At 40.7% G+C, this 22,390-nt stretch overlaps 1 protein-coding gene across 2 annotated transcripts; it reads left to right on the forward strand.

The window, feature by feature from the left end:
• The first annotated feature begins 512 nt into the window (after window positions 1-512).
• TFPI2 (tissue factor pathway inhibitor 2) lies at window positions 513-20,801 on the forward strand. 2 transcript variants are annotated; one of them, XR_006577505.1, is made up of 6 exons: window positions 513-755; window positions 1,077-1,259; window positions 2,287-2,466; window positions 3,730-3,903; window positions 6,348-6,529; window positions 20,778-20,801. XR_006577505.1 is itself a non-coding variant. In XM_045007973.1 (5 exons), exons 1-5 carry the CDS (start codon window positions 653-655, stop codon window positions 6,425-6,427), a joined length of 720 nt encoding a protein of 239 aa, XP_044863908.1. In that variant the 5' UTR covers window positions 513-652; the 3' UTR covers window positions 6,428-7,586. The 2 variants fall into 2 exon arrangements, 1 of the variants encoding a protein (XP_044863908.1); XM_045007973.1 differs by lacking the exon at window positions 20,778-20,801 and having other exon boundaries at window positions 6,348-7,586.
• Window positions 20,802-22,390: the final 1,589 nt, after the last annotated feature.

A 22,390-nucleotide genomic window follows, 5' to 3' on the forward strand; every position in this document is an offset into this window, starting at 1 on the left:
ACGACTAACACTTGAAGAGGCACCAAAAAGGAAAGGTAAGAAAGGAGGGGTCAGTATCGTTTGATATGACCATGATCAGCACGACAGGACAAGTCGGAAACCTTCCTTCTCCTCAGCAGTGGGTTTGATTATTGCATAGCCTGATTTATGATTGATACACACAGGTGACAATGGGGCAATCTTGCCTTACATCATTGCTGAGGATGTTTAAAGCATTCCTCACTCTCATGACTCCCCGATGTGCTACTCTTGCCTCACTCGAGCAATTTTTACTGCTTTTCTATTAGATCCTCCCCGCCCCCACTTTCCCTCCTAGATGTTCTGCAGGGTCCCCACGGGGTGAGCAAACGGGCCTTCCCCGAAGTTACTCTACGGGAAACTGCCCATGACCCAGTGGAACCTGGCTGCGGAGCCGGCATGACGCGCTCCCAAGCGGTGCAAATGTAAATGGGCGTGAATCAGGCTGCGCGCCACACCCGCGCTCTGCGGCCCGGCGGGAGGAGGTGATCGCGGCGGATATAAGGGACGGGGAGATGGAGCAGGGGAGGACAAGCGCCGGCTCGCTCTCCAGATCGGTTGCCCTGCAGCAGGAGCGCCTCGTCCTTGGTTCCGCGTCTCCAGCCCGGGCTTGGCTCCACTGCAGGCAAAGGCAATGAACTCGTCTGCCCGCCTCCGGAGCTGCCCAGCGCTGGGCTCGCCGCTGCTGCTGCTGCTGCTGCTGGGGCAGGTTCTGGGCGCTCCCCCGGCGCCAGCAGGTAACAGCGGAGCTCCGGGCCCCGGCAAGCTGCGGGAGGGGGTTCGGCTCAGCGCGGCTTTCCTGGGTGCCTTTAGTCCTGGTGCAAGCGACCGTGGCTCCCTCCAGCCCGGTTTTGTCCGGTGACGCTTCTTGCGCTGGCTCCAAGCTCTGTCTCTCCAGTGGGATGGCTCCCGCCGCCAAGCTCCCCATGCTGGGGGCTAAGCTCACCCTCCGCTTCCTCCTGCCTTGTAAACTTCTCCCAGCGCCTTCCCTCGCCTCTCGCTGCCACGTGGAAACTGCCCTGATGACTGACCCCGAAAGCACTTGTCTCTCTTTACAGCCCCAAACCAAGAGGTCTGCCTGCTGCCCCCAGAGGAAGGCCCCTGCCGGGCTCTCATCCCGAGGTGGTACTACGACAGGTACACTCAGACGTGCCAGGAGTTCACTTACGGGGGCTGCGAGGGCAATGCCAACAACTTCCGAAGCTTGGAAAGCTGTGAGAAGAGCTGCTGGATGATCCGGAGTAAGTCCTTTCTCTCGCCCTTTATTCAGACACAGAGGTCCTCACCCCAGATTTGGCTTGGGCATCCTGGGACATCTTGGTTAATAGTTCACTGCCCAGGTTTGCATTAAGCAAAACAGACTACTGAGCACGTCCTTTATCCCCCAGCACATCAGGATAGTCCTTCTGATGTGCCTGCTTTCTGTAAAGGTAGGAGTAGGAGCCTGTTTGCTCAGCAAGGTCAGAAAGCTCCATCTTGTTGTTTTTCACTAATATTTCTATGGCTCTTTTGCTGGGTTGCCCTACTAAAACTTTTATTGTGCCCTGCAGCCATGCCTGTGGGTACTCATTACCCAGTCTAAAAGCATCTTGAACTTCTGGGGAAGGTTGTATTCTATCAACATTTGCTGCTTCATCAATTGAAGGCATAGACCCCAAATTCTATTTTTAAAAAGCATTTCCTTCCAGCTACAATAAAAGTTGTAGCTGGCATGCATATGCATATATCTATATCTATATATAGATATATCTCACTTGGGCCAAAATGATACCTTAGCTAGTAGCTCTCAGGTACTTTGTGATGCTTTCACAAATCTCCACACCAAGATACTTCTGGGAGCAGGTGAAGGTTTCCTTAATCAGTGGATTTAGCCAACTGTTTTTTCTCCTGTATTTATCATTTTGCCTGTACCAGCACTGGTACTACTAGGGTTGATCCTACAACCCTAGCTAGGATAAAACTCCCACTGAATGGAGGCTTCTTAGTGCTTTGTTGGCTAAACCAATAAAATCACTCCACTGAGGAAAGGACTAAGATGGATTGATGTATTTGCCTGGCTTCTTTTTGGAGCTCATCATAGTCTATCCCTAATGCTTTTAAGATGCTCAGTCTAATGTTGTATTTTAACAATCAATCGTCTATCTCTTAAGCATATCAGCGGAAGTTAAATAAGTTGAGATGGATCTTTGTCAATGGAAAACATATCAGAAAAGATGTAATAAAGTTTAGCTTAACTGTGCTTTGATGTTTAAATGCTCTTTATTATAGAAGTGCCCAAAATATGCAGGCTGGAGGCTGATCCAGGACCATGTAGAGGTTACCTAAAAAGATATTTCTTCAACCTGAGTTCAATAAAGTGTGAACAATTTATCTATGGTGGATGCTATGGAAATGATAACAACTTTCAAGATGAAGATTCTTGTGTGGACTACTGTTTACCTGAGAAAAGTAATGAGTACTCCAATGTTCTACTAAAATAACTTGTTTTTTTAATGTGCTATCAATAAAAACAATGGCGTTTATCAATACAAATTTTTTTTCTTTTTACCTATGAAGACATCTTAACGTAGGCTTTGCCTCTACTGTTTAAAGTCTGATATTTGCTCATTGCTATAATGTGTTTCTGAGTATGTCCTGTGCATGTCAGTTTTGACTACACACTTTCAGGAATCATCAACCTCTACTGCCTGTTATGTAAAGGACAAAACAACCAATCTAAAAATATTATATTTCAACCTGAATCCTGCCCAACAATTACGCCCATACAACCCCTTGACTTCTGAGGGATTGTAGGGGTATAATTGAGGGCTGAATCTGGTTGTGTGTGCCCATGTTGCCGCAGTTCAGTATAACACAGTGGTTGCTGGGCTTTAGGTGGATGATGCCTGAAGTTCAGGGACAGAGTGCCTGCCTTCTTAAAATTAAAGACCTGAGAGACACGGCCACGTTATTTGTTTTCGGCACTCATTTGATCTCAGAAGGCAAAGAACTTTTATTGGGAGTTGTGACTCTTTGTTGCCTCATGTTCAAAGAGAAAGATAGTTACTGTAAGCAGGTAACTAGCTAAGCTTTGTAGCAGAACCTTAAATGTATACCAGATGCATAAAACTATCATTAGATGACTAAGCAGCCATCATAACATGCATCATGAAACCTTCATTAGTTTTGGCTCATGGCAAAAGTGGCAACATTTTCACGGGTGAAAAGTTTAGTTTCTCTTGCACATTTAAAGAATGGGCAAATATCAACAGTAACAAAGACACAATTCTGATAAGAAAAAAAACTAACCTGATTCTTTTAAATAAATTTTTGTAATATACAAGTTATTTAGGTGTACTTATCAAATCATTGAATGGATTAAGGGCAAAACTATGCCTTCCTTACTCACAGAGGTAGTCCTATTGAAGTAATTCCTATGTAAATGTGTAAGAAATCAGCATGTGGCTCCAAATGATTCGTATTTATCAGCTACACAGCATTGTCTACAATGAACTGCTGAATCTGACATGCAGTGTGATTGTGGGAGGGCTCTTTATATGGTATCTGAGATGAGTATATGGTTTACTGATTGGGACGTAAGGAGCCTGTCCTACTGAGTCAGTGGTAATCACCATCATTTCCATTAGTGCAGTATTGCCCGAAATGTTGTTTGACATACATCAAGTCAGATCTACTGACCATTACAGTAATCTTTCTTTTTTTTTTTTTAAGCTGGTCCCTCATTATGCTATAGCCCAAAAGATGAAGGATTATGTTCATCTTCTGTGACTCGCTATTACTACAACTCAAAGAGTCAATCATGTGAAGAGTTCAGCTATACGGGTTGCGGTGGAAATGCCAATAACTTTGTTAACAAAAAAGATTGTTATAGTATCTGCAAGAAAGGTAAGATTTTTATGGTTTAAAATGTACACATGAAGAGCTTTGTACAAATGCTAATTAATCCTCAGCACACTTTACAAACATTACACCTCGAACAGTTTGGGGTCAGTATTATCACCAGTGTGCAGCTGGTAAAACTGATGCAGGGGGCCAGATCCTCTTTCCTCATGATAATAGTCCCCTAGAAGTCAATGAGAATAATAACTTGTAAATAGGAGGTGAAACCTAAATGGCTAAATAAGAACAGCCATACTGGGTCAGACCAAAGGTCCATCTAGCCCAGTATCCTGTCTTCCGACAGTGACCAATGCCATGTGCCCTAGAGGGAATGAACAGAACAGGTGATCATCAAGTGATCCATTCCCTGTCGTACATTCCCAGCTTCTTGCAAAGGTCACAAAAGTACCCAATATTCACCCTGATTGAAACTTGTAAGAATGCTAATGGACCTTCCCCACACCCCCCGGACATCTTAAATAGAAAATTGTGTACATATGTGTTATCCCTGGATTTAATACTTCCCATTTTGCTTCATTAATTTTATATGTAAATTTTTCAGAGCTGAAAATAAAGCACCATACTACAGTAGCATTATACTATATGCTGATCCTAAAGTGTTCACCAACCGGAACTTCTTTCACCAATCAGTTCAGCTATTGATATCAATGGTAGAATATAGCCTGTCAATGGGAAGATCTAAAGATGGATCTAGGGTTTACATGGGTCACTATTTATTTGTTGAAAACAAAAGTAAACTCTAAGGTGACTTTTTTTTTTAAATTGTTTAGAACACTTAATACCAACAGGACTGTTATGCAACATGTAGGTTGTGCAGTCAAGGACTCAATATCAGGAAATGTGGGAGGTGATGGTCTGATCTTATAAGCCTCCATGGAGTGAAATTCAGGCCTCATTCTAATAAATAGTAGTTTTGCCACTGACTGCAATGGGGCTAGGATTTCACCCCAAGAATAGTGAAGTAAAGATGAAGTCAGTAGGACTAATTGTGGTAAACATTTTTCATGGTAGTATGTGTAGGATTGGACCCCAAGGCTGACCAGGCAACATTGCCTCTGCCTCTTTGTGCATCATGATATGGTCTTTAATCACATAATATGGTTATCTGATAAAAGTGTTTTATCTAAACTGTATTTTATTATGTAAAATAGCATGACCACAAAGTAAGAGTATCATGATGCACATGCACAAAAAGACAGGGATAAGGTTGACTATTCAGCTTTAACTTTTACACTTTGAGAGTTCATCGGTGCCTGCAATGTTGCATTAATTCTATAGGATTCTTTTTTTAAAAAGTGGTGTGTGAGGAAGGAATAAAGAAATATGAGTTCTATAACACACAGGCACTAGTTGGCAGAGCCCAAGAGAAGAAAACCAGCCTCTTCAGAAAACTGTACTTTAAGACTCAGTAGACACTGGCAAGCTGAAGGGGATTCAGAGGATTCAGCACTGGGAGAGTGCTATTATGGGCAGCTTTTAGGCAGCTTAAGCACATTCTGCTCCCCCAGGCAACTCTTCTGCCACCTTGTTGTTGTTGTGTCCAAAGTTGTGGAGACTATTTATTCAAAGGAAAGAAAACATATATATCTGCTCTTCAAACAGATCAATGAGCTTGGGGCACTTCAAGCAGTGTGTGTGGTTTGTGGTGTGTGTTTGTTTTAAAAGCATTTGATTAATTTCAATGATTAAAAACCCTCCTAAAAACTGAGGATTTGGGAAAGGAGCTGAGGACTGGCCTTTGGGCGTTTGGATGCAAATTAAAAAGAATCACTAGGCAAAGTCTCTCGATCACTTTTGAAAAGTGCACATTTCCCAAGCCCTGCTCACATATGCACTGAAAAGTCATGATCCAAAGCCCACTGAAGTTAATGGAAAACCCCCTAATGGGATTTTGGTCTGGCCTTTATTGTGCTCTGAATTAACAAATAACATGACTATATGCGGTCAATATGCAGTTTTCAAATGTTTGAACTTTGTATGAAATCAAAACTATTTTTTGTAACTTGGCAAAAGCAGCAGATAACTTTTAAACTTTGGCTCTGTTTGCTTTATTGCTTTTCAAAAGAAATGTGGTTAGAAAAAATATTGTAATGGGGGAAAATGTAACTTTTTTTTCTGCTATAACTTAAAAATGGCTTGAGAGATTTTTGTTAGGGTTTTTTTGTTTTGTTTTGGTTTTTGTTTGGTTTTTTTCCCATTTTGATTCTTAACAACAGTCAAGGAAAATTTCAGCCTCAAAGGTGAATGTTTTTTGGAAAGGTCAGAACGTGCGTAAACAGGGAGATATAATGGAAAATAATCTGCAACCTCTGTTACAGCTGTTGCGATCAGTGTGAGTGTTCTAATAAACATGATGGAAAAAACAAGTGGGGAATGATGACACTCCTGTCAAACTGTTTTTCCTAACTCCATTTCTTTCATTTTCTTAGCTGGGAGTAAGAAACCAAGTTTCAAGAAGTCAAGAAATAAACTTCCCAAGACTATGAGAAAACTACAGGAAAAAATCTAATCAATCTAACCTAATGTTTTAAATCTGAAGAGCCCATCAGTGTTAAATGCACTACTTTGACTTAGAGAGCCTCCTACAATATACTTTGTGTGTGTGTGTGTGTACAATTTTATTCCTTAAACTAGTTCTGTCTAAGAACTAGTCTCTTTGACCTGTTTTTACATTAGAAGCAGCTATTATTAGTAATGTGAATTGATTTGTTTGGTTCTCTGCAACACTATTTTTGCTTAAAAACCAACTATTTGAATTTCCATGTTTTTACTGAGAAATATTGCTACTGTTTTTGGAAAATGATGTAACTGTCTCAATCCTGTGAAGCTTGAAGTACCCTTCATCTGTTGGTTTAACTAAGGTGTACACCAAGCTAGAGCCCTACCCTTAATTTTTTTAGCATTATTTGTTTACTAAAGACTGTATACAAATATCTATAATACTTCTCTTGCATATACTTTTGTCATTATCATATAAACAGTCTATCCCTTAAAGGGAGTCATGTTTAAGTAGAAGAATCAGAATAGTGGTAATTATATTAATGTGGCAAAGGAGATTAGAGCCTGGTTCAATTTAAAAAAAAAAATTCAACTTCAATGAAAGGAAGCCTTGTGTTTTTGTTTGTTTTGTTTTTTGTTTTGTGTTTTGTTTTGTTTTTTCCCCAAGTCTTTCCTAGCTTTGGTAATATGGAAAATAATGTAAGATCAAACCTGGCTCACCCTGCAAAAGGAAATTGGGCATGGGGTCTCTTGGACAACTTCTTGTTTTAACAGAAGGCAATTAAGAAACTACATAAGTATTTGAAATGAAGATGTAGTAACTGCATTCCACCTCCCACCCTAATACCTGATATTGCCACAAAACTCAGGGTCAGATCCTAAACTGGAATATTTCTGTTGACTTCAATGGAGCTAAATCAGTTTATTCCAGATGATCTGGTCCTTCATATTTACAAGGGAGACTATTAGAGCATAGAAAAATGGGAGCTTCAGTAACCTCTCCCATTTTCCCTGTTTTGTGTCACTACTGTAAAACTCAGGTTAGGGTGCTGACAGACATGCTATTATGCATTCTTTTGTGTATTGTTTTACAAGATCCATGTACGAATTATGATTTTTTTCAGTTATAATTGATTTTTATTGGAAACTCGTTAATAAAATGTTTTTTTAAAAAACAAACAAAGAAAGCTGTTTTTGTCTTAATGCTATTAAGTATCCCTGTATAGATCTATAAATGTGTGTAGCCAAACTAAATATGTCAAACATGATTCTAGGGTTTAATCTGTTAAATCATCTATATGAACAAGACCTGCAGATTACATCAGTCACTCATTCCCTATAGTTTGTGTATCGCAGCTGGCCATAAGGGGTTGCTTTGAAATGGTGGTTGGATACATTCAATATCGGTTTCTTAGGTTTCTTGTGTGTTGCCCTACGTGTGGATCTTTTCAGAAAACAACCTGCTTGGGTATAGCCAATGATGTCTCAGACATCTCTGTTCAGAATCTTGGTGCTGAAAAAGCAGCAGTGTAGTTCCAATCCTTTGTGGCACTTTATCCTGGGAACACTCTAAATATGTATTTTGTAGTCTCCATGCTCTCATATAAATATCACTTCTGCTCTGGGTATTCTTGACCTGACTGAGTTAAAATGCATAACAGGTGTTCTAAACTAAGAGTAGGAACACTGCTGATTTCAAACAAGTGAGTTTTTTCTGAACTCATGGTCTCTACATTTAAATAAACACAACACACCTGAATCTCTATCTCTCTGGGGATTAAACCCCTAATTCGCTTGGTTTTGACCCAAAACATATTTCATTTGTTACTCTATCAGTGCTGAACATGATTTTGTTTAATCCTGAACCGTAGATGACTATTTGCTAACTTTCTTCTGCATGGGCAAAGGGTTTTTTTTGTTTTTTTTTAACCTAAACTGTCTGACTAAACCAACTTTTCAAATACAATTATGGGTTAGTTTGGCTGCCAATCAGGCCCATGGGAATTTTGCAAGGTGATTACTGTGGTTAGATGGTGAGCTGTGTGTGTGCTGCCCCAGCTCTGTGCAGACAGCCAGCACAGCAGACCTTGAGCAAACTGCTCAATGACCACAAGATTCATTAAGGTACAAAGGCACCAAGCCAGGTTTATTGTTGACAAAGCATGGTAATAGCACATGGCAGACTCTAGGAGGATACTAAGACATGTATGCCAGTGACAATGGACACAGCTCAGTGAATGGCTGGACTTTCCATTTCCCCCTCAGCTGGACAAAGGTACTCGCTCTGAGATACTTTATACCCTGATACAAACAAGCTCATACTGCCTCTGACATAATTAGTTACTGCCTCTGATGTGGCTAGTTATTACCCTTCATCTTGTACATGCTGGTTTAATTAAAACATTTTTATTACATACTGTCATCCTAACCTTCCCTTTTAGGAGGGGTTAATGTATTCATGTTATTCTTGGGAAATGTTTTTGTACCATCCTTAATATTGGAATGTTTTGGTACCATTTAATATCGGAATGTGTTTGTGTAAGTACTCTGTGCTTAGCACTTCTTAAAAATGTGTATTTTTGCAATATTGGCCCTGTTTTTGCCAAATTCTGTGAGCAGGTTCTGCCTCATACCAGGCCTCTGATACAAGGGCTTTTGTTTCAGGCTCCTTTCCTGCTACATTTGAGTGTATCTCATAGAGCCACAATATTCATTAATAAGAATAATCACTGTATCACATCACTTAGACACTCAGGATGAAATCCATATCTCCCACTCTGGCCCCTCCACACAGGGTAGAGGCTACAGTGGCAGAAAGGGCCCCAAGAATCTGTGTATCCCCCTGTGGGAGGATTCCCCATGCTCAGGCACTGAGCCACAAGTCTGTCTTCTGAAGATCTCCTGACAAGCCTTGGTGTAGTGGGTGTGACTGGAGGGAGGAAGGAAGGAGGGTCAGGAGAGAGCTGCACAACAGTACACTGTGGAGATTCCTGGCAATGTTGCTGTCCATAGGGTAGCTATGGGGAGGCTGTCATAACTTAAACTTGGGCACTTTGGTCTCAATGGAAGTTAGATGCCTAAGTGCTTTTGAAAATCCCACTATGTACCGTACTACATCTTTAAAAATCTGGTCCTTACTGGTTGGCTTATGCCATGAGGCAGGCTCAGGGTTTCTATCCTTTATTTTAAAACAAATCTAATCTAAAACTGAATGTTTTTCTTATTAAATGCCTAAACCATTTTTGAATCCTGCTAATGTCTAGATTTAGTTCTGTCTAGAGCCATTGAGTTTCACAGGTTAATGGTGCATTGTTCAAACATAGGCAATTAATTTAAAATTAATACAGTTATCTGTTTAAGTGGATATCCTGCTCTTATGGTACAAGATAGTAAATAAGAGCATTCAATCTACCTTCTGTGAGGATCATGGGTTCCCAGGCAGTGCTTAGACTGTGCCTCCCTTCCCCCACCCCCTTCTCCAGTGGTTCAGCAAAGCTCTAGCTCCCAAAGGGCCCTGCCCACAAAACTCCTGATAGGTTGAGATATCCAGCTCCACCAACTGACTGGGATGCACTTCTTAAATCAGAAAGAGGCACAAGAAGTTGCCTGAGCAACTAGGTGAGTCTCTGGCTGGCTGTTACTATAGTCCATGTGTAGGTGCTTTGCTCCCAAGCCCTGCCTCTGTCTGTTCCTGCCTCACTCCAGGTCCCTGCTCCTATGTCCTGCTCCTGATTCTGTCTCTAGATCTGGTCCTTGGCTTCACTCCCCCCACCTCTGGATCTGACTCTAACCATTAAGTCTGACTGCCCATGCCCTGGTCCCTACACCTTCTCTATGCCATTATTATTTTCTATGTCTTTATCAGGTCCCCTATTCTATGTCTCCTTTGTAAACTAAACAATCCTATCTTTTAAATCTCACCTCATGAGGTAGTTTTTATGGGCCACTAACAATCTTGGTCAGCCATCGCTGTACTCTTTTTATTTCTGCTATTTCTTTGATATAGGGTGACTAGAACTGAAAACAATATTCCAGGTGAGGCCGTACCATTAATTTATATAATATAATAAGGACATTAATGTTTTCTATGATGACTTTTTGTTTTCTGTTTTTGGCCACTGCTGCACATCGTTTATCATAGCCCCTAACTCTCTGCCCTGAATTGTGAAGTTAATTTAGACACCATTAATGTCAATTAGTTGTTCAAACTATTCATTCCAATGTGCATTACCTTGTATTTGTCAATAATGAATTTCATTTGCCAGTGTGATGTCCATTTACCTAGTTTTCCTAGGCTCCTCTAGAAGTCCTCCCAGTCTTCAGTAGCCTTGACTAACCTACATAATTCTGTGTCATCTACTGGTGAGAACTGATCCCTGGATTGTCCACTGTTAACCTTTTGTGATGCTGAAAATTAGCCATTTATTTCTGCACTATGGCCATACTGGGATGAAACCTGATTTTAGTAACTGGTGGCCAGCAACAGGTGTAGGTGTAAGACATAGAAGGAAAGCAGTGATTTACAGCAGTGGAGCTTGCCTTCTTTTCAACCATAGGTAAGCATCTCTGATGCAAATTGCTGCTTTCCGAGCTAACAAGGGCTTACACCAGCGTAGCTACCCTAACTGCTGGCCACAAGTTGTTGATATTAGCTAATCTCTAGTACAGGGGTACTCAACCTTTTTCTTTCTGAGGCCCCCTAACATGCTATAAAAACTCCATGGCCCACCTGTGCCACAACAACTGGTTTTCTGCATATAAAAGCCAGGGCTGGTGTTAGGAGATAGCAAGCAGGGCAATTGCCCGTGGCCCCATGCCACAGGGTGCACCACGAAGCTAAGTTGCTCAGGCTTTGGCTTCAGCCACAGGTGGCAGGGCTCAGGTCGTGGGCTTCAGTCCTATGCAGTGGGGCTTTGGCGTTCTATCCTGGGCCCCAGCGACTCTAATGGTGGCCCTGCTTAGCAGAACCCCTGAAACCTGCTTGCAGCCCCCTGGGGGGCCCGGACCCCTGGTTGAGAACCACTGCTCTAGTACAAACAAGGCTTTGTTCTCTATGTCTTACTCAGTTTCTAACCCACAATTTATTTTCCTTACTAGTTTCTCATGATGGTCTTTATTAAAAAAATTGTAAAAATTCAAAAATATATTAGCTGGTTCTCCTTCATCCACTGTTTTGCTATAACACTCAGAGAATTCTAGTAGGCTCTCGTATTAATGTGGAAAGTGTCCTAAGTGTAATGATTTCATCTTTTTCAGCTCTTATATAGAATTATAAGTGTCAAAAGAAGAACATGCATAAGACTAAGTGTGTACGTTTTCTTCAGAAATTGACTCAATCCTGCACTGATTTCACAAGCAAAGCTTCCATTTATTTCATTTTGATTTCAATAGTAATTTCATCTGAATAAGGAGCACAAGAAGAAGTCCTAAATTAACGTTTTTTCCAGAATTAAATGGAGTATGTGTGAAATCCTTTTATTGGTTTCAGTTGGACTATGGTCATTTACACCAGCTGAGGATCTGGAAGAAATGCTCAGCATTTTCATGTAGATTACAGAGCAATAATTTGTTAGACATGAGGAACCAAATATTCTGCTAATGCAAATGAGTGAAACATCATGGCCTCAATGGAGCTGTGCTTATTTACACTTGTAGAGCATTTGGTCCCAAAGTCTGAAGCCAGGTGTACTGCTGGTGTCATGTATGTGTTATAGATACTTTTTGTTCCTAAATTCTTTATACTGGACTGAATTCTACTTTTAGTTATGCTAATGAAAGTCTGGAGTAACTCCATTGTGGACCTGTCAGTGGAGTTGTTACTGATTTACATTAGTGTAGCTGAAAGCAAAATTTGGCCCATTATCTTTCCAGAAAACTTTATTATGCATAAGTATTGCTAGTGTTATTATCACAGATATATCTTAATATGTGCTGGAATGAATCTTTATTTTTCAGTGCATGGTGGTCTTGTAAAGTCATGCTGTTAATCTGATAACTGAATTAATTCTTGTTTTTTTTTAAATCACAGTATACCACCTAATGAATAGCAATGACATGTTTAAAAATCATATATAAACAAAGAATGTAAATCATGCTTGTATAAGTGCTAGGCAACTGCTGTGAAAGTAAGCGGTGATTTCTAAATTAATGGAACACAAGTCAACATTCTGAATTACATGTCTCAACTAGTCATAAAACAAGCAAGGTCAGACAAGTTTGAAAGTAATTTAATGTAGTGTTAAGTGTTGCCTCTAATGTGCGTGAATAAAGTATGTGAGTAAAATGAGTTCCTTTCATTGATTCCTTTCAATTAAACTATTTACCGTAAGGATTGATACTAATTTTAAGGGAACATTCATGGCAGTGACTAGGATGACCAGATAGAAAGTGTGAAAAATTGGGACGGAGGTCGGGGGTAAAAGGAGCCCATATAAAAAAAGCCCCAAATATTGGGACTGTCCCTATAAAATCGGGACATCTGGTCACCCTAGCAGTGACACCCTTCCAAATTAACTGTGATGGCTACTTTATTAGGCTCCACTTTTTCTGTGTTAAGGGATTTGAATACCAACAGAAGCATAAAGTAGCCAGTACTTTTTTCTAACTCAATAAAACAGACTTTTTAAAACACAGGCCCAAAATTTGTACTGAGATGAACATACAAGAAAATAAGGGACCAATTATTCTCAGGAAAAGGATCCCAATAAAGGCCATGCAACAACTATGACCCATAGTGTAATTCTCCCACACTTACTCATGGTGAATAGTACCTATTAGACTCAATGAAACCTTTTGAGGAGGAAGGTACCATTCACTGGAAGTAAAGATGCAAAATATTTCCCATTATTGTCATACATCATTAAACATTTAAAGGCTTAATGTGTAAAACCCATAGTAAGAGGTAAAAGTATATGAACACTGTAAAAGCCACACAAACTATTAAAAAAGTTGAGATTGAAGTGTGAAAATATCTCTCATTGTCAAACTAGACCCATGCCTTCCAGTGTCATTTTGTTCTTCACAAGGAAAATCTAATGTTTTACATATAAAATGAATGCTTTCTAATGACATCAGTAAAAAGTTACTTCACATTTTTCTAAAAGTAGAAGGGAAATATTATGATATGAACAATATTAATAGGTAATTATTTGCCTCTATCACATGAGCATAGGATAACACTAGAGTACAAGTAGCCACAACCAGTTCCCATTGACAGTCAATGAAAATCAGTCCATTGATTTCAATGACAGCTGGATGAAGGCCACGGTGCAGAAGCAACTTCCATTTGCATGCAGGAAAAAAAATCCTTTAAGCTTTGATATTCTTCATGTGCTGGCATGTCCTGATGTCTATCAGCTTTTTCTTAGCAAATCATTTCTTCTGGGAAACAAACAAAATAAAAATACATTAAATACTTTCCTAGTTTTACTTTCCCACCTAACTGTTGCCATAGATGCCACATGGAAGATGTTGGATCACTATTGGGGGCAAGTGGTCCATGCAATCAGGAATGGAAGAGGAGCTGGTCTGTGAGTCAGTAAGCCTGATCCTCCTCTTTACATTGATATGGCTCCATTGACTTCAGAGGAGTCCCTCTTGACTTACATGGTGTATCTGAGAAAAGAATCAGATCCAATCTCCCTATTAAGATGAAGTCCGTAATAAGAAAAAAATGAGGCTTTCTGATTTAACACAAAACAATTAATTTAATCAGTGTTTATCAGGGATAATTTTGCCCAGCCCAGGAAAATTGTGGTTTTAACATGATTTTTAAAATGGCCCAACATTAAATACTAGTGTTACCCAATTTATAGTGAGGGATGAAAGTTTTTGATTCTACTTATTTTTTCTGAAGTTAATTAGATCATTCTGATCATATCCTGAAGATATCAAAGGTTTATAGGATACCTAATAAAGTTGTCACTTCTGTGACATCAGTTAAATTAGGTTCATCTACAGTGATGCTTCCTGGGAGTACCCAGGGGTACCTTGCTACCACCTGCCTTTAGCATAAGGAAGCCTTGTCTGTGCCTACTAGAGTCAGCTCCCTAACTCCACCGGTCTTCTCTCTCTCTGCAGGTTAGCAATAGGCACATTCCAACCCCTGAGCCCTCCTGGCATCTCTCTTGAGCGTCCAGCCCCTGTTCTACTGGACACTCACAGTACTCAGATTCACTGTTCCCCAGCTTCCCAATTATACTTCAGATCTTTGCTTCACTTAACACACAGCACTGAGATAAGTTTGTAGTGAAAACAAGTAAAAGTTTATGTAAGTGATAGAGAATCAAGTGATAGCAAGAGGAATATTGGAAACAAAGGGTTACATAGAAAATACAATCATAACATGCATTCTGGAGCCTAAACTTAATTAACAAGATACTATCATAGCTAATAAAGTATTGCTCCCCAGTGCTTCCCACTTCCAGCCAGCCAGGCTGCCATCCCTTTTGAGCGACAAGACATGCAGCTAGCTTGTGTCCTAGGTGAAGGATGCTGCATGTTACCTGATATACCGAGGTAATCCTTTGATCTTATTTATAAACAGGATGCCTCCTGCTGATTGTTTTTGTCCTGTGCATTTTCTCTTCTAGATTTTGAAATCGTACGGTGGTTTCTGAGTTGGTGTACAAATAGGCATGCCCAATACACACATGACCAGACCTGCCTGGAAGGAACCTGTCTGAGGCATATCACTTTCTGGTGACTTGCCTTACCTTAGAACATTATTTTCAGTATAGCTACATAACTTCCTAAATACTATCCTTTCATGCCATTTCACACTGATTAAGATGACCATTGGGCTGTGGGCTCTCGGTAGAGACATCACATGCTGTCTTTTGGTGAACTCTTATATATATACCTGACCAGGGGACCCCCAATGCCCTCTGTCAGTTGGCACGAAGAGGTTGCAGGGTCACATCTATTTATCATGTAATACTGATTTTTATACCTTCTTTGTTTGAGATTAATGAAGAAATTGTGGAAAAAACATTCTTTTTTATACAATTTAAAGAGTTAATATTTTGTCAAAACTATCTAAAGCCACTCAAGCTTCAGAAAAAAATTGCTTCATTTTTTTTTCAGCCTTTGTATTTTTCCTGCAAACTTGTTATTAGAGAATAATAATAGACTGTATCTTTTCTAGGATTAGGATGGTGATGTGCACTTGATTTCTCAAAGGGGCAATAAAGAAGCTGTTTCCAAACACTGTGGAAGTGAAGCTGATGTAGAATTATCAAACTTCTTAATGCTTAATTTTTAATGGGTACCTGTGGAATCATAGAATATCAGGGTTGGAAGGGACCTCAGGAGGTCATCTAGTCCAACCCTCTGCTCAGAGCAGGCCCAGTCCCCAGACAGACTTTTGCCCTGATCCCTAAATGGCTCCTTCAAGGCTTGAACTTACAACCCTGGGTTTAGCAGACCAATGCTCAAGCTACTGAGCTATCCCTCCCCCAAAAAACAAAACAAAACAAACAAACAAAAAACACTTAAAGGTCATTGAGGCCAGGCCCCTGCCTTCACTTGCAGGACAAAGTACTGGTTTTGCCCTGCTTCTGAAGTGGCCCCATTTAAGGATTGAACTTGCAACCCTGCATTTAACAGGCCAATGCACAAGCCACTGAGCTATCCCTCCTCCCTGTTTCTAGTTGAAAAAGACTGAATTATACCTGGGAATGCAATATGGAGCACTTACCATATTTTAAGATTAAGCTCTATCTTTGTTAAGATCAGTATATTTGACTGTTTGGAATATCCCTAAGGTTTCTTGAAGTCTTTGTTACTTTAAGCAAAGAGGTTTTGTGCAAGGGTATTTCACGTGGGCCCCGAGGGAAGGGCCACAGAGTGACGCTCTGCCCCTCAGTGCAATACAGAAGCCCCAACGCTGCACTACATTGCACTCTTTTGCCCTCACAGCAGCCACAGAACTTGAAATGTGCCAGGTGTTTCCTGAGAAGCTGGTGCTACTGAAGCATAATTTAGATGAGAGAGGCAACTCAAGTGACCCTCTTGCTTAAATTAAAAGAAAAAGTGTGCTATAGCTAAAACTAACCGAGCTGCCGAGGACTGAGTAAATGCAGTATGTTTTTGTGAACACTACAGGAAGATTAAGGGCCAAATTGTACCTAGCCCCTTCATAGGAGCACTGGGGGCCTTCTCCATTGCATCCCCTGCACACAAGGACTAATCATAGTCCATGTATTTACCTCAGTTACTAAAGATCTGATTTTGCACCACACTGGTCAAAGGAAGCTTTGCCATTGACTTCAAAGATTTCAGGATCAGACCCCAAGCAACTGAGGAGCGAATGAAGCCAGGAAGCATCCTCCTCCAAACAGAGCAGTGGACTGGGCCTATTATGGAGGTGCGTGTGTGCTGTGCAGTCTAAAGGGTGAACTCAGTTGCTGCATTCACAGGTGCTCTTGGAGACTTTGTGTACCGTTGAGGCACCGTTCTTCTGAGAGATCCCAGTAGGGCAATGCAGTTTAATGCATTGTGAGGGAAGCAAGAGATTGAGGGATGGGTTGTTACACTGGATGCAGTGTTCTCATATAGTGTTTTGTATGTGCTACTGTGTAACATTAACTAGATCTTTTTACTGGTATAAACTGGGGTAGCTCCTCTGAAGTCCGGGGAGTTATTTGGATTTACATCACCTGAGGATCTGACCCAGATGTGCAATCATTGTTTCAGCACCACACTACACACACTAAAGTGTAAAGGATATGTTGCACCAAACAGAATTAAGAAATTCAAATAATTACCCAGCCCTCTAAGATTGGAGCCTATAACCTTTTGACATGTCTTACTGTACTCAGCAGTAGGCTAACGGTCAACTAATTTTCATCCAGCACCCAACAAAGTAGAACACTGGCCACTTTGCATCCAAGGTGAAACAATAAATCACAACAGCATTGAAGCCTGCACACCAACAACAATGTAAAGGTTTTTGCAAGTGCTGAATGATTTTAATGACTCCTAGTCTATTGTATTGCACTGAAAGTGAGCAGGTCAATAGGGAAATTATAAGCACTGGTACAAAATTAGAGAGATATTTGAACAAAGCTGCGTGTTGTTGATGGATTTTATTAATTGTGTTAATTTTTCTTTTTGAGCTGGCTACACTCTTAAAAATGGCTGGGATTCAGCAATTCCAGGTTCATTGTCTCACAAATTTCCAGTGAATCAATCCTCAGTTTAGAAGTAAAATGGCTATTTTCCTAATCACCCACCTGCAATGGGCTGTCCACACCACACAAGCCCTATGTGGGTTAATTTGGGCCAGGAAGGGCCAATTAACCTTAGACACTGCACCTGGCGGGGAAGGAGGGCCTGGTAAGGCCTAATGGCAGATGAAACTGGGCTGGGTTAGGATTATAAAGCTAGGAAGTGAAGGCAGGAAAGGCCTGCATGGAGGAGGTCTGCAGTTATTCCTTGGAAGGAAAGGGAGTTGGCTAGAGACAAGAGAGAGATCTAGGGGGAGAGTAAGCCCTGAGGTATTTCCCTGGGCTAGGCAATTTGACAAGCTGGGGGGGTGAAGTAGCCACAGAGAGTAGAGGATGTTCTGGCAAAACCAGAGAAGGCAAGGAGATAGAGAGGTGGGGTAGGAAGAAACCTAGGGACACAGCAACAAGGCTTGTGACTAAGGACACCTACATTGCTAGTCATAGTGTCCTTGGAATGGAAACTTGAGTAATGGGTGGGCCTGGGTTCCACTAGCATATTAGCACAGAAGCAGGAGTGGGAACAGAGGACTGCCTGAGATGTAATAGGGTTAGGGTGACCAGACAGCAAGTGTGAAAAATCAGGACAGGGTGGGGGGTAATAGGTGCCTATATAAGAAAAAGACCCAAAAATCAGGACTGTCCCTATAAAATCAGGACATCTGGTCACCTTAAAAAGGGGGGTGGTGGTGGTGCTATAAAGTGATCTGGTTATAAGGCTGCCAAGTCATGAAGACAGAGCACCCCTGTGTCCTGGAGAGAAAGAGGGACCCTAGCAAGAGCAACTGAAGGAAGAGGGGATCCGGACAGGGTGAAAGCTAATTACCAGGCCCAGCCACAAGGAGGTGCACCTGCAGTGAGTGAAACCCCTTTTCACCTCCCCACAAACTCAGCCTGCTCTCAGAGCCTGCATCATCATGTTTACCAATAATAAAGATTTAGTGGTTTGATTCTGGTCCCTGTGCTTTCCACCACTTTCACTAGCGGTGGGCAGCCCAAAGCTGCAGTTATAAGCTTGCTGAGGCAGGAGCTATGCCTTGCACATAGGAGGGTAACATTTTCCAAAACACCTACAAGATTTAGGAATCTAAGAGACAGATTTTAAAAGGTATTTAGGCACCTAAATATGCAAGTAGGCACCTAGTAGTTTTTGTCAAAGCACCTAGGTGCCTAACTCCTATTCATTTCAAGGCAGATTTCCTAAGTGCCTAGTAGGTGCTTTTGGAAATTCCATCTGCATTGTTAGGTGCCTAAAAGGGCCATATTTGTAAAGGTACAAAGCCCCATTTTCAATAGAGACTTAGAAGGACAAGTCCCTTTAACTTTGCTACAACAGTTTCTATGGCTACTATATTCTGTCTCTAGAGGTTGATGTTTCTGTACTGTGCTGCCCAAAGTATCTATATGGGAAATCAAAACACAATTTACAAATATAATAGAGCAGTGAATGGTTTGGAAAAACATAAAAGCCCGCTCACAAGAGACTATTTGAGCTCATCAAACCAAAACTGAATGTCACAGGTTTAAGTCTGGTGGAAATGAAATTTTTGTCATGGTGTTGCAACCTTATGTTTGTTTCTCAACATGGATGTTGCTAGGCTACCTCAGAGGACTTTGAACTCCAGAATCTTTCCCTGGAATGTGGATGGCAGGATGAAAACAATGGTACAGGGAAACACCTCCTTTCCTTTGCAGACATGGAGAATAAGATTGCCACTGTACAGGGCTTTTTGGCCAGCCATTTTGATATGTGGCTGGTTGTTTCTTGCCTCCTGCTCTCCATCCCCAGAGCAAGGGCTCTGCTTTCTGTTGCAGTATGGGAATTTATTAATTTTATGATACAGGACATTCCTGGGACTTACCAAATTTGGGGAGTAATTTATTTTTTTGAAGAAAAATACCAATTTTACAAACTCTAAACATTGGAAAGTTCAGAGAAAAAACGTACCCAGATATGAACCACTTCTGGTTTTGATTTTTCAAACCCAAAACCTGACTATTGAGGTTTTATAAAATCAAAACCTTTTCATCTTTAATTTATTACATATCTATCTGTAGGTATCTATATTTATATCTATATATCTCTATATATCTCAAGCCAGAACCTCCTCTCTTGTTGTTGGCTCTATGAACAGATTTAGACCATCGGTATTACCATGCCCGCTAGTATTATTTATGTGTATCATCATAACATTTAGCCATGAATCAACACCATTGTGCTCGGTGCAGTACAAACACACAACAACAATCCCTGTCCCAATGAGAGTGCAACCTAAGTATAAAATAAGAGAGAATAGATGGATACAGCCAGCCACGAGAGTACACAGAAACAAGGAAACCATTGACTGGCAATGGCTATTTCATCCTTTGTGTTTCCTCTTTCTGCATTTTTTAGTTCTGCAATGAAATACATAGAACAGGAAAAGAAAATATTCAGAATAGGTTGAGGAGCATTAAGAAACAACATCCACACACCCTATAATGCATACATTTACACCTTTAACAAGAAGATTTCTGACTTGCATAAATACACACATTAAAAATCTATGGATGTGGGGAAAAAAACCCTAAATTTTATTGGCAGACTGGATGTCTTAGATCAGAGGTTCTCAGACTGGGGGTCAGGACCCCTTTGGGGGTCATGAGGTTATTACACGGGGGCGGGGGTCTGGAGCTGTCAGCCTCTACCCCAAACCCGCTTTGCCTCCAGCATTTATAATAGTGTTAAAGATATAAAAAAGTGTTTTTAATTTATAACTGGTGGGAGTTCACACTCAGAGGCTTGCTATGAGAAAGGCTCACCAGTACAAAAGATTGAGAAGCACTCTTAGATTATATTGATAGGATACACAGTTTTTCATGTTCAGGAAACCAGGTCAGTAGTGAGCTAAAGTTCTTACTCTCTGAAGGCTATCAGATGGCCTGTATGGACTGAGTGGGTGGTCTCAGTCCAGAACCTAGAGAACACATGTTTTCCCTTTAATAAACTCATAATTGCAACTGGCTCTAATTGGTATCTTTAATCACTGCTGGACAAGGACTGAATGTGCATGTAGTCTAAATTATCCTCTAACCCATAGAGCGATCAATGTAGTCCTCTTCATGAGCACTACAATTCACTTAAGGATAGAAAACTGTGTGTGTGTGTGTATGTGTGTGTGTGTGTTATAAACAGAAGAAGAAGACAGACTGCGGTAGTGATGGAGACAGCCTGAGGCAGAGGGTGGATGAGATTGTCACGTCAATTAAAAAAAGCTATAACATTGCAAGCATACACAAAACAATTTGAAGTAATAGTGTTGATTCTTTGTGAGTTCTGATCTGTAATTTCAGTTGCCTTTGCCATCCAGCTGAAAGGAAAACTTGAAAGACACATTGCCATTTCTGCTCACAACAATGCTCTTAATTTTAAATATTTTGAAAGGATCAACCAGGATTAAAAGGCTGTTTTTAATTCCTTATTTTAAGATGTTTTGCTCTTGATTTAAAGACTTGTCTCCTCCCCTCCCCCCTTCACATCAGACATCATGCTGACATACTGCTAAATCTCAGAGTTAGAGCCAAGATGAATGCATGATATCTGTCAAGTTCTTTGCCAATGTACCCACTTTATGAATTACTTTTGTTAATGGAAGTAGTACAGATATTAAATTATCCCCCATGTCAGCCAGTAAGCAAGTTTTTTCTTGTACTGAGGCAGTTTGTATTATAACTGGGGATTATTTTTCAATTCTCTTGAAATATTCCAGCCCCAAAAATGTGTTCCTTAAAGTCATCTCTGTTACGTGTAAGAAATCTCTAGAGAAAGCACATAATCATTGAGGGATTAAATCTTCCCCTTGTCTGTAGGAGGAGAGAAAAGAGTGTAAACAGCCATTAATAAGTCAAGGAATGAGCAATGCACACAATGGGTGAAATTCACCGGTGGGGCACAAGGTTCTGTGCATCACTTCACACTCTGATAAAGACAGTGTGTGTCAGTGGAGGGCAGATCGTAGGCAGAGCAGTCATATAAATACATGCATACCTCAGACATGCCACGTAAAGGGTCCCTGCACTGCTGCAAGGAATGTTAAGGGTACGTCCAATATAATGGGATCGGGGTTTAATGTATCTTAAATCTGAGCTTTGCCAGACACTTTGGTGTATAAACTGGAATCGTTGGCAAATTTTCTCTGCTGTGTATTTGTCTCTCAGCCTGATGAATAACTATTAGAAGCTTTCCAATTGATTCTGATGGGGTGTTACTTCTCCACTTCTTGATGCTGCAGTGCTTTTCTTTTCATTAAAGTGGGTGGCATTTTGAAAAAGAAAAACATGACCTGAGAATAATTCCTCTCAATAGTCACATAGAATTCCACTGGTGAGAAGGCAATAGGGTGACCTTTTTGCTTTAGTAAGCTGTAATTATAGCCCCTATTATTTTCTATTAAAAAGCTTGAATTTTAGCTTGGGTGGGAATTAGTAGAGACTCATCCCAGAATGAAATGTTCTTCAATTCTGTTTCAAAAATCCATTTTAATCCTGACCAATGTGGCATGTATTGTTAAAGGTCAGAGGATAGATTCCATATTCATTGTTAAACATCTTAGTTTCCTTTTCACATAAGAAATTAAAGTGTAACCCCAAAAGGACTTTCTTTCTGAAGTTTTGCCTTATTGTTAAGCCTGGTTCTGAGCACTCCCATCCCAGTTTTTGGAAGCAAAGATGCAGATCCAGCTCTGAACCCTGCAAGTAGGGCTCAGCTA

This window comes from Mauremys mutica, chromosome 2 (assembly GCF_020497125.1).
Source record: "Mauremys mutica isolate MM-2020 ecotype Southern chromosome 2, ASM2049712v1, whole genome shotgun sequence".
Classification (NCBI taxonomy): Eukaryota; Metazoa; Chordata; order Testudines; family Geoemydidae; genus Mauremys; species Mauremys mutica.

Coding starts and splice junctions, on each gene's coding strand:
- TFPI2 (XM_045007973.1), top strand. CDS start 653: ATGAACTCGTCTGCCCGCCTCCGGAGCTGCCCAGCGCTGGGCTCGCCG. Junction 756..1,076: donor CGCTCCCCCGGCGCCAGCAG/GTAACAGCGGAG, acceptor CTCTCTTTACAG/CCCCAAACCAAGAGGTCTGC. Junction 3,904..6,347: donor TTATAGTATCTGCAAGAAAG/GTAAGATTTTTA, acceptor TCATTTTCTTAG/CTGGGAGTAAGAAACCAAGT.